At 45.4% G+C, this 12,114-nt stretch overlaps 1 protein-coding gene across 5 annotated transcripts in view; it reads right to left on the bottom strand.

Moving 5' to 3' along the window:
• Positions 1-12,114, bottom strand: part of smoc1 (SPARC related modular calcium binding 1) — a 268,502-nt gene that overhangs the window by 202,080 nt on the left and 54,308 nt on the right. For 4 of the 5 annotated variants that reach the window (XM_069918105.1, XM_069918106.1, XM_069918107.1 and 1 more), the window contains exon 4: positions 2,132-2,231. In XM_069918105.1, coding sequence (XP_069774206.1) covers positions 2,132-2,231 — 100 coding nt within the window. Of the gene's footprint in view, positions 1-2,131; positions 2,232-12,114 lie in introns of those variants that run through there. The other variant, XM_069918111.1, reaches the window with a different exon arrangement.

The following is a 12,114-nucleotide window of genomic DNA, read 5'->3' as shown; positions in this document are numbered from 1 at the left end:
AGATTCGTCCCCCACATTCATTAAATCTGAACGAGATTTGTTCCCCAAACACAAGCAAAACAGCACAAGAATCTGATACCAAATACATTCAATTACACAGCATGAGTTTCATCATCTTCAACCAAATGCCTTTAGTGAAACAGCCTGAGAATCAAAATTCAAATTTAATCTCAGAATATATTCAAAAAGTCACATGCAGCCTTGAGATTCTTTTCCAGTGTGTTTGGCACAATTTCTAATTACCAGTAACTGTAAACTCTACTCAAGCAAAAAATGTATACAAATAGAGAAATGTAAACTGTACAAATATAGAAATAAATGTTCAGTAATAAGCAATGAGCAAAATCCTTAAACGAGTCTCTGAATTGAGTGTGCTGGTTAGCAATCTGATATTTGAGGGGTAGAAACTGTTCTTGAACCTGCAGGTATGAGTCTTGTGGCACCTATAATCTCTCTCCTGATGGCAGCAGGGTGAACAGAACATGCGCGGTGTGGTGTTGATCCTTGATGATCGCTGCAGCTCTCCGATGTCACTGTTACATGCAGATGTTCTTGGTGGTAGGGACAGTTTTGACTGATGTCCTGGGCTGGGTCCACTACCTTTTGCAGGGATTTCCACTCAGAGGTATTGGTGTCTCCATACCAGCCATGGTGCAGCCGGGCACCACACTTTCCACTAAACATGCATGGAAGTTTGCCAAGTTTCCGAGCATCCACAAACTTCTGAGGAAATAGAGGAGCTGAAATGTCTTTTTTTCCCCCCCACAATGTTATTAGTATGATGGGTCCAGGAAAAGTCCTCAAAGTTAGTTAAACCCATGAGACGTCCGTGAGCATATGCTCACTTGGGAGGGACAAAGATTTTCACTAAGAATCCTAAATGACACGGTGGAAACTGATCCAGAGAGGTGAACCACTCCTTTATATCCACACGTCTTCCTTTTCCTTTACAAAGGCCTTAATCCAATTGTTCTTTTCAGTTAGAGAGTGTTCCTCAAAATGAGTTTGATGGTCAAGCATCATTAGTCTCTCAATTCCCACATCTTGTTTTGACCATTTAATATTCGATAAGATCTGTCCAGGAGGTCTTCAAGAACCCAAAGGAGGAGGATGTGGGTGACATTTAATTTATTAGTTAAACACTTACAGTAGCAACTCTCACCAGCAGCTTTGCAAAGGACCCTTCCTCATTATTTCAGAAGCCACTCTCTTCTTCGGGTGAAGAATGTTTTATTCATTTACGGACCAAGGAGGTTATTCATCCCATCACCAAATTCATTTGGATAAAGGAATATTTGGCCTTCATCCCACAACTGTGCTTCTCCTCATGCCACCAATTTCTCATTCCACAATCACACATTCAATTTGCGAATCCCCCTACTTTCCCCCACCAGATCTCTTGCCAAGGACTTCTCACTAATAACCTTTATGCCCTGACCTGCTGAGCAGAGGGAGGAGACAGTCCTCATCCATTCAATCTCAACGTCTCTCAACATCTCCTGAATGTTTCTCGTAAGTCACCTGTCCAAGTAAATAGACCTAACATTTCCATCCTCTCCCGGAACAGCTCACAATTAGAGCTCAGCCTTTCAGAAATCAAAGTTAATAAATATTTCTACTTGGAGCCAGAGGCAGAAATTTGGAACAATTCTTTACTCCAAAATGGGAATGGTTCGATTTTTCCTCACTGTTGATGCTCAGTTTGGAGTATGATGGAAATTAAATCTGCTCTGCCCAAAGTGGGACAAACCTTGTGGATATGAGCATCATTTACTAAGAGCCTCAGAGGGAAAGGTTAGCTCAAGCATTGCTGTCAACATTGACATTGCATAGCAGGGTTCCTCGAGCATCTCGTCATGTCTGCTATGGTGTTAAACGATTGAAGTGACTAAAATCATCCAGTTTAAAATGTTCCATACTTTAAAACTAAGCTCACTTAAAGATCTACACAAGTGAAAGTCAAAACATTTTCGGAGTAACTGATAACAATACAAGCCTAGACCAATTAAAGTGGACTTTGTACCCCCCTGAATGACGCTTGCGTTCAGTTTAGCAAGACAGGTCACAAATATATATGGTCATCCACAGCTCCTTGAATAAGTGACAGCAAACACTAACAATTGCACAGTACCTGAACACAAAGGTGTTTGGTTTTTAACCGAAGATCCGCTCACTGGTTTTCCATCAGGTGTGACACACCAACAATATCCTGTGAAGGTGTGGCACTGCACCTGTTCAGGGGGAGAAAAAAAAGGGTCGGTTTCGTTTCTGCCACAATAACTTTGTGCCCCAAGCACTCTGTACTAATTTCTCTGGAGAGGAGAGGGCAGGCAAACAAAAAAGAATGAGGGGAAGAGAGGGAAGGGCATGGGTGGCAGGCAGCTTTGATGTGTTCTCAGCTTCAATTCTGAACCCCTCCAGGGTCTCCTCCTCCCTCTCTGCAGCCCCTGAATTAAACGTTTCTCCAACTTTGTCATCACCTGCACCCCAATTTCCAGTCCTCTTCCTCACCCTGTGTCCATCACATCTGACCCATTTTAACACCAGTAACTCCACCTCTTTGTTGCAACAATGGTTCATGCACCTTGCGGGTACGAGGTGGCTGGAACAATGGGTCAGCTGCCAGAGCTGCCCTCTCTGCATGCAGACTACATGTTCTCCCGACGCCTGGCGCTCCCTTTTCTTCCACATCCCAAACAGCAGCTGGATGGTGGGCCACTGTGAATTGCCCCTACCTGAGGTGGGTGGTTGAGTTACGAGGGAGGTGGGTGAGAGGGTGTGGCAAGGATAAGTGGTATGGTTACGTGGGTATTTGATGAACATTCATGAGACAAGGAGTGTTCCAAAACTTCCATACAGCCATAGAACCAGAGAATAATGCAGCAGAGAAACAGGCCTTTCAGCCCATCTAAACTATGCAAGCTACTGATGTGTAGCCAAGTTGTACATCAACATAATCACTTGGATGAAGTACTGGAGAGTTGCAGTAGCCCAGATTCATGAGGCCCACATGGACTATACTTCAGGAAGCAAAGGAGAAAATATTTTGAACAGAACACAGTCGGGGCAGTACGGTTACCCAACACTGTTACAGCAACAGTGACTGGGGTTCGAAACCCACGCTATCTGTAAGGAGTGTGTAGGTTCTCCCTGTGTCTGTGTGGGTTTTCCCCAGAGATTCCAGTTTCCTCCCACCGTTCAAAAAGGACTGGGAGTTGTAGGTTAATTGGATGCAATTGAGTGGCATGGGCTTGTGGGCCAAAAGGGTCAGCTCCATGCTGTTTGTCTAAATTTAAATGAATATAGAACATGGTTAGATTAGCCTCAATTCAAAAACAGCATGAAAATGGTAAGAAATAATTGTTTTTAAATAAAAACATGGATCTTTCTCCTCCAACCATTGCAAATATTCATTATAAAATTTCCTCTCATTTGACTGTAGGGGAAGTACACGGACATTTATGGTGAAAAGTACACTGACTGGTTGCACCACAGACGGGTTTAAGAATTCAAATGCCCAGGAATGCAGAAGGCTGTAGAAGGATATTTCAGCACAGAAACAGGTCCCTTCGGCCCTTCTAGTCTGTGCTGAACAATTTTTTTTGCCTAGTCCCACTGACCTGCACCCAGTCCATAACCCTCCATACCTCTCCCATCCATGTACCTGTCCAAATTCTTAAATCTTAAAATCAAGCTCTCATTTACCACTTCAGCAGGCAGCTCGTTCCACACTCCCTGCGTGAAGAAATTCCCCCTAAAGTTTCCCCTTTCATCCTAATGCCATGTCGTCTGGTTTGTATCTCACTTACCCAGAGTGGAAAAGCCGATCTACATTTACTTTGTCTAACCCGCTCATAATTTTAAATACATCTATCAAATCTCCCCTGAAGGAATTAAGTCCTAACCGGTTTAGCTTTTCCCTGTAACTCAGTTCCTGAAATCCGGGCAACATCCCAATAAATCTAGTAATTCCATGTTGAGAATATCCATAGCCCACACATGTCAAACTCTGGCCCACGGGCCAAATTTGGCCCGCGATATAATTATATTTGGCCCGCAAGATCATATTAAATATATATTAGAGTTGGCCCGCTGGCAGCCGCGCCAGTATAGCGCATGCACACTGAAAGTGAAAATGAAGACGCCGGAGGTGCGGAGGGATCTCAGAGTCCCGAATCCCGGGGATCAGAGCGCCGCACTCAGCCTGCCCGGCTCCCGGACACACAAACGCGGCTGGAGTTGGGGACCATCCTCGCTGGGTCTGCGCTTCAGTGGCGACGCCGGACCGAACGTCTCGTTGGCAATGCCTTCCCCCTCGCTCTGTGCGCGGCGGTCCCTGCCTCCCGCTCCTTTTGTTGGAGACGAGCCCGGCGCCGTGAGATCGCAGTTTAATCCCTCTCCAACCATGGAAGGGGGGGTGGGAGCAACGCGCTCTTCTCAGCCAATTCCTCCACCGCCCCAGACGCCGGCGTTTCAACAGGGGATTCGGGTGCCTTCGTCAGGCGACCGACCTGTTGGTCCAAGACAAGGGGAGAGCGTACAAACTCCACACAGACAGCACCTGAACTCGGGTGAACGTGGAGCTGCGACCCCACATTCCACATCAGGACTGTGTGTAAGATTGGGAGCAGTGAGATGGAAGCTTATTTTGTTCCTATGATTTAAGCCTTTCTTGGGGTGGGGGGGGTTCCTTCTCTGATCACTTACCTAACAATTAACCGAATCAGATGTGGAGTTACCACAATACAACAGTTCTCAACCTTTTTCTTTCCACTCGCGTCCCTGTGCCATTGGTGCTCTGTGATTAGTAAGGGATTGCTTAAGGTGGTCTGTGGGTGGGAAGAAAAAGTTTGAAGACCACTGCTTTAATCATCCCTCATTGACTCGTCATGTGCACGGTTTCAGACGCTAAAGGAAATGGGCCATTGACAATGACAATGAAAGAGTTTATCCAAAACTATTATTAAACATTTATTTTAATAAGAAAAAGTTTAACATTACATATGTTGAAAGAAGAGAAAACATGCAGATGTTGTTGAAAATTTTCTATAAATATTTAGTTCGGCCCTCGACTTAGTCCAAGTTTTTAATTTTGGCCCTCCGTGAATTTGAGTTTGACACCCCTGCCATAGCCTTTCCACTGTTGAATCCACTTCACTAGTTCACCATGAATACTGATACTGAGTCCAGAGGACCCCAAAACCCAGCAGCAATAAATATGCACCAGAACACAAAGGGTTAATGAAACAAAAGTTGCTTTTAATTATCTTTGCACATGAAAACAGAATCAAACCTTAACTTATTACTATCAACTTACTTAACCCCTCTCTAATTCTAACCACACGTGTGTGTAATGTAGAAAATTTCTTTGGTTCACAGTCCAATGTCACTGGTTGCAGGCAATTCGTGTACTATGCACAGAAGTTAGCATTAATAAAGTTCACCAGACTCTGGTGCTTAATAGGCCAATGGTTACCACTCAGGAGGGTTCTTGTTGGTTTTCAGAGAGAGATACCTTTTGTTTCAGGACATCCACACTGGATTCCTTTTTGATCAGTCTTGCTGACGAAACTTGCCCCCTTCAGGGTTCTCCAGATGATCCTCTTTCTTTCAGGTCACTACAGAGTTCCTTTCAGACATCCAGTCTTCTCCTTTGACCAGGCAGTCTTCCAAAGTTTGCTAGCTTGTTCCTCTGGAACCAAAGCCACCGTCTCTCCTCTCTGTCCCTCTCTCACTCCCTCCCTCCCTGAGAGCAAAGCTGTTCTCCCTCTGCCTGCAAAGATCACATGCACTTCCAGACAAGTTGCTGCTGTATGTTGCTACTTTGTTGTCTTTTGCAAAATAACACTCTGCAAAAGTCCTGGAAATTTCTGTGTTTTAAAATGTTTGTGTGCAACCTGCTCTACAATCCTCCCAAACCACCTCTAAATACTCTGTCACAATACCAAGTGTCTAAACCTTCCTGACTAACCTCCCATGTGGGGCCTTGTCAAAGGCCTTACTGAAGTCCATGTAGATAACATCCACAGCCTTTCCTTCATCAATTTTCCTTGTCATCTCCTCGGAAAACTCTACAAGATTGATTAAACCTGACCTACCATGCACAAAGTCATATTAACTATCCATAATAAATTTCTGACTATCCAAATAATTGTATATCCAATCACTGAGAACACTTTCCAGTAATTTACCCACTACTGGCATCAAGCTCATTGGCCTATAACTTCCAGGGTAACTTTTGGAGCCTTTTTTTTTATATAAACGGAATGACGTGAGCTACACGCCAATCTTATGGTGGCTAAGGACATTTTAAATATTTCTACCAAAGCCACTACAAGTTGTACACCAGCCTCCCTCAAGGTCAGAGGGAATATCTTGTCAGGCCCTGTGGATGTATCCACCCTTATTTTCTTTAAGGCAGCAAGCACTTCTTCCTCTTTAATCTATATAGGTTCCATGATCTCACTGCTTATTGTCCATACTTCCCACAACTCTGTGCCTGTTTCCTGAGTGAATACTGAAGAAAAAAAAAAATTTTAAATCTCCCCATCTCTTTTGGCTCCATACAAAGTCAACCACTCTGATCTTAAAGGGGACTAATTTTGATCCTTGCTCATAATATGCCAGATCCCGAACATCCCTCTAAAACCAAGGTTCCCTTTGCCTGCTAGCCGCGTTTTTAATCCTGACAGGAACTTAAACTCTGTAACACTCAAAATTTCACCTTTGAAGGTCTTCCACTTACCTCACTCATCCTTGCCCAAAAACAACTTATCCCAATCTACACATTCTGGATCCTTTGTCATTTCCCCTAAGTTAGTCTTTCTCCAATTTAGAAACTCAACCTGAGGCCCAGACCTAACCTTCTCCATAATTAACTTGAAACTAATGACAATATGAACACAGGACCCAAAACGTTCCCCTACACTTACCTCTGTTACCTGTCCTGTCTCGTAGATATAGTGTTGCATTCTCTCTAGTTGATACCTGTTATATAGTCAAGATAATGTGAACTATTTTGTAACCACATAAGAACCCACCCTTCTCATTGTAGTATTGGTAATGCACCTCTGAGGGGCGTATGAGAGTGTTAACAGTTTCCTGAGATGGTGGAAGACATCAGTTAGTAAAGTCTCTTTTGTTATTTGAGCTTTGCACCTCTTAAGTTATTGAAGAAGCTCCCAAGTAACACAGAGACACAACATGGTGGCAGCGGTAGAAGAGAACGAGAATAAAGCCATACAACTTATTGTAAGTCACTGAAATACGAAAGAGGAAAGAAGAGAAAAATCATTGCTGAAAGAAAATGTCTGGAGCAACAGCAGTTCACCCAGTGATGGTCGGGGAATTGTGGAATCGTTTAAAAAGTTTCAGCAGAAGTGCATTCAAGAGCTATTTTAAAAATGCAAAATTAAACACTATGTATTTCAAGGCTTAATGCAAGAGAATGATAAAACTGTTGATAACTTCCTTACTAGACTAAAAATTGTTGCTGCAAAACGCAGATTTAAGAATATTGAGGAAAAAATTAATTGATCAACTAATATGGGGAGTGCCCATTACAAAGTGCAAAAGTCTCTCATAGGGAGAGATAGCTTGAAGCCAGCCGAAGCTAGAGCCTTTGAAACCAATAAGGTCAATGAGTTGCAAATGCTTTCTCAACAAGTCATACAAGAATGGCCAGAGAGGATAAAGTAGATACAGCCTTCAATACGTCAATATTGGTCTATCAGAGACGACATATCGTTGGAGAATTGGGTTCTGCTGGTTGGATCAAGACTGATTATACCTGAAACAATGCAGGAAGAGACTCTCCAGAAAATACATGAAGGTCACATGGGAATGGAGAAATGCAAACTCAGAGTGAAGTCAGCCATGTACTGGACTGGTATTTACAAAGACATTGAAAATATGGTGGCTACATGTCAAATATGCCAAAAGTACAGAAGCACACAACAAAATGAGGAAATGATTTCCACAGAGGTACCTGCCAGGCCACGGCACACAGTGGGAGCAGACTTGTTCACCGAGAATCAAGAGCAGTATTTAATATTAGCCTGTTACTACTCTACGTTACCGTTCATCAAAAGGGTGAAAGACCTGAGAGCGTCAACTCTCACCTCAGAAACGAGAGCTCTCCTTGCTGAACAAGCAATTCCCAAGCAAGTAATATGTGACAATGGAACACAGTTCATGTCACAAGAATTCAGAAAGCTGGCTGCAGAGTATGGGTCTGTTATCACTATATCATCCCCCTACTACCCCAAAGGTCATGGGTGCAAACTGTGAAACACACACTAATTAAGTGTTGCGAAACAAAAGAAAACCCCTACCTCGCTCTTCTGTCATTACGAGTGACACCTTTAAGGGCTGACATGAAGTCCCCGGCAGAACTTCTAGATGGCAGGAGATACAAAACAACTCTGTCAAGCAAAATACATCCTCCAGAAGACCAGGAGGAAACCAGAAGACAACTGGCTAACACACAAGGACACCAGCATTATAAACAACATGCACAAACATTGCCAGAACTCTTCAGGGGTCAGCATGTGCATATTCAAGAGCCGATGTTGAAAACATGGACCCCAGCAAAGGTCATTAGAGAAGCCGAGATGCCAGGATCATACATTATCGAGATGGACTCTGGCAATCAGCTGAGGAGAAACAGAATTCACATCCAGCCGACACAAGATGTGGTGAAGCAGAAAGCTTTAATACCAGCAAAGCCTGCAACACCAATATCAAGTAAAGATACTACAACCACACAGCAGTTGTCAGGTGAAGCACAACAAGCTACATCACCTACACATGGACCAGCGACACAGAGCCCGATGGTCGCAGCCAAATCCACAAGATGGCGAAGCAGCATAACTTCCGCCAGTGCGATATTGATAAGGACTGTGTAAATAAACTAGCGTACAAGTTCAGTTACTGAAGTTGCACTGGAAAGAAAGTGATAATGATCACTAAATTTTTCTTTATCTTGAGAAGGAAGGATGTTATATAGTCAGGATAATGTGAACCATTTTGTAACTGCAGTACACCACTGTGGGGTGTAATATTTTTTTATATAAAAAGTGTGAGTGAACAATTTCCTGAGATGGTGGAAGACATCAGCAAGTAAAGGCTTTTCTGTTATTTAAAAAATCTTGCATCTCTAGGTTATTTAAAAAGCCATCCAAGTAACTCCACAGTCATAATAGTACCTCTATATACTTATTTAGAAAAATAGACAGAATACATTTGACAAACTACAAGCTCTCCAGATATTTACAGCATGGACATCCCAGTCAATATGTGGAAAATAAAAATCTCCTAATAGTTAACATAGCAAGGTGCATCACATGCTCCGAGCACCCAACCATAGCAGACGTCTATATAAGGTGCTACCTCAAGAAGGCAGCCAACTTAATAAAGGAACCCATCACCCTGGTCACAATCTATTCCTAATGGTACCTTCTGACAAGGTGCAGAAGGAGGAAGAATAGTATATTTAGGTTCAAGAACTGCTCCTTCCCAACAGCTGCCATGCTCTTGAACCTCGCCTTCAGATCAGGGAATGCTCTAACATTTAAAACGAACGGCCCGCACTGTTCCCCAAAGCCACAAACGAACGGCCCGCACTGTTCCCCAAAGCCACAAACGAACGGCCCGCACTGTTCCCCAAAGCCACAAACGAACGGCCCGCACTGTTCCCCAAAGCCACAAACGAACGGCCCGCACTGTTCCCCAAAGCCACAAACGAACGGCCCGCACTGTTCCCCAAAGCCACAAACGAACGGCCCGCACTGTTCCCCAAAGCCACAAACGAACGGCCCGCACTGTTCCCCAAAGCCACAAACGAACGGCCCGCACTGTTCCCCAAAGCCACAAACGAACGGCCCGCACTGTTCCCCAAAGCCACAAACGAACGGCCCGCACTGTTCCCCAAAGCCACAAACGAACGGCCCGCACTGTTCCCCAAAGCCACAAACGAACGGCCCGCACTGTTCCCCAAAGCCACAAACGAACGGCCCGCACTGTTCCCCAAAGCCACAAACGAACGGCCCGCACTGTTCCCCAAAGCCACAAACGAACGGCCCGCACTGTTCCCCAAAGCCACAAACGAACGGCCCGCACTGTTCCCCAAAGCCACAAACGAACGGCCCGCACTGTTCCCCAAAGCCACAAACGAACGGCCCGCACTGTTCCCCAAAGCCACAAACGAACGGCCCGCACTGTTCCCCAAAGCCACAAACGAACGGCCCGCACTGTTCCCCAAAGCCACAAACGAACGGCCCGCACTGTTCCCCAAAGCCACAAACGAACGGCCCGCACTGTTCCCCAAAGCCACAAACGAACGGCCCGCACTGTTCCCCAAAGCCACAAACGAACGGCCCGCACTGTTCCCCAAAGCCACAAACGAACGGCCCGCACTGTTCCCCAAAGCCACAAACGAACGGCCCGCACTGTTCCCCAAAGCCACAAACGAACGGCCCGCACTGTTCCCCAAAGCCACAAACGAACGGCCCGCACTGTTCCCCAAAGCCACAAACGAACGGCCCGCACTGTTCCCCAAAGCCACAAACGAACGGCCCGCACTGTTCCCCAAAGCCACAAACGAACGGCCCGCACTGTTCCCCAAAGCCACAAACGAACGGCCCGCACTGTTCCCCAAAGCCACAAACGAACGGCCCGCACTGTTCCCCAAAGCCACAAACGAACGGCCCGCACTGTTCCCCAAAGCCACAAACGAACGGCCCGCACTGTTCCCCAAAGCCACAAACGAACGGCCCGCACTGTTCCCCAAAGCCACAAACGAACGGCCCGCACTGTTCCCCAAAGCCACAAACGAACGGCCCGCACTGTTCCCCAAAGCCACAAACGAACGGCCCGCACTGTTCCCCAAAGCCACAAACGAACGGCCCGCACTGTTCCCCAAAGCCACAAACGAACGGCCCGCACTGTTCCCCAAAGCCACAAACGAACGGCCCGCACTGTTCCCCAACGCCACAAACGAACGGCCCGCACTGTTCCCCAAAGCCACAAACGAACGGCCCGCACTGTTCCCCAACGCCACAAACGTACTGCCTGGACTACTTTCCATAATCACAAACCTACCGTCTACACTATTCTCCAAAATTACAAATGTACAGCCTGCACTATTCCCCAACACCACAAGCCTGTACTATTGCCTGTACTATTGCCTGTACTATTGCCTGTACTATTGCCTGTACTATTGCCTGTACTATTGCCTGTACTATTGCCTGTACTATTGCCTGTACTATTGCCTGTACTATTGCCTGTACTATTGCCTGTACTATTGCCTGTGCTATTGCCTGTGCTATTGCCTGTGCTATTGCCTGTGCTATTGCCTGTGCTATTGCCTGTGCTATTGCCTGTGCTATTGCCTGTGCTATTGCCTGTGCTATTGCCTGTACTATTGCCTGTACTATTGCCTGTACTATTGCCTGTACTATTGCCTGTACTATTGCCTGTACTATTGCCTGTACTATTGCCTGTACTATTGCCTGTACTATTGCCTGTACTATTGCCTGTACTATTGCCAGTTATGGTTTTTTTGAAAGGAAGGTGTTGAAGCATATCAGCTCCTGTTTGAGTGTTCCAAATCACCTATCATAGCAACAGGCCTATGGCAGATGGCAACTCAATTGCCCCACATTAAATAATAGATCATCTGGACAGCAAAGATGCAAACATCAGGATGCTGTTTATAAACTGTAGTTCAGCATTTACCACCATCATCCCCTCAGAAATGATCAGCAAACTCCAAGTCCTGGGCCTCAACACCCCACTGTGTAATTGGATCCTGGATTTCCTCACCTCCAGACCCCAATCTGAAGATTTGTGAGATCATCTCCATCAGTACTGGAGCACCACGGGATTGTGTTCTTAACCCCCTGCTCTTCGCACTTTACACTTGCGATTTGTGTGTCTTAGTACAATAGCAACACTAGTTACAAATTTGCTGAAGATACCATAGTAGCAAGATCAGTAAAGTAAGCTTTCTTTTGGATCTAGAGCAAGGACTGTGTGAACAAGCTGTGAGAGAGGAGCAGAGCAAGCAGGTTCCAAGTAGATAAAATGGCAGCAGGATCGGTAAGCTTTCTTTTG

This window comes from Narcine bancroftii, chromosome 2 (assembly GCF_036971445.1).
Source record: "Narcine bancroftii isolate sNarBan1 chromosome 2, sNarBan1.hap1, whole genome shotgun sequence".
NCBI classification, from domain to species: domain Eukaryota; kingdom Metazoa; phylum Chordata; class Chondrichthyes; order Torpediniformes; family Narcinidae; genus Narcine; species Narcine bancroftii.
The sequence above is the reverse complement of the archived record's forward strand: the minus strand, read 5'-3'. Positions and strand labels throughout refer to the sequence as shown.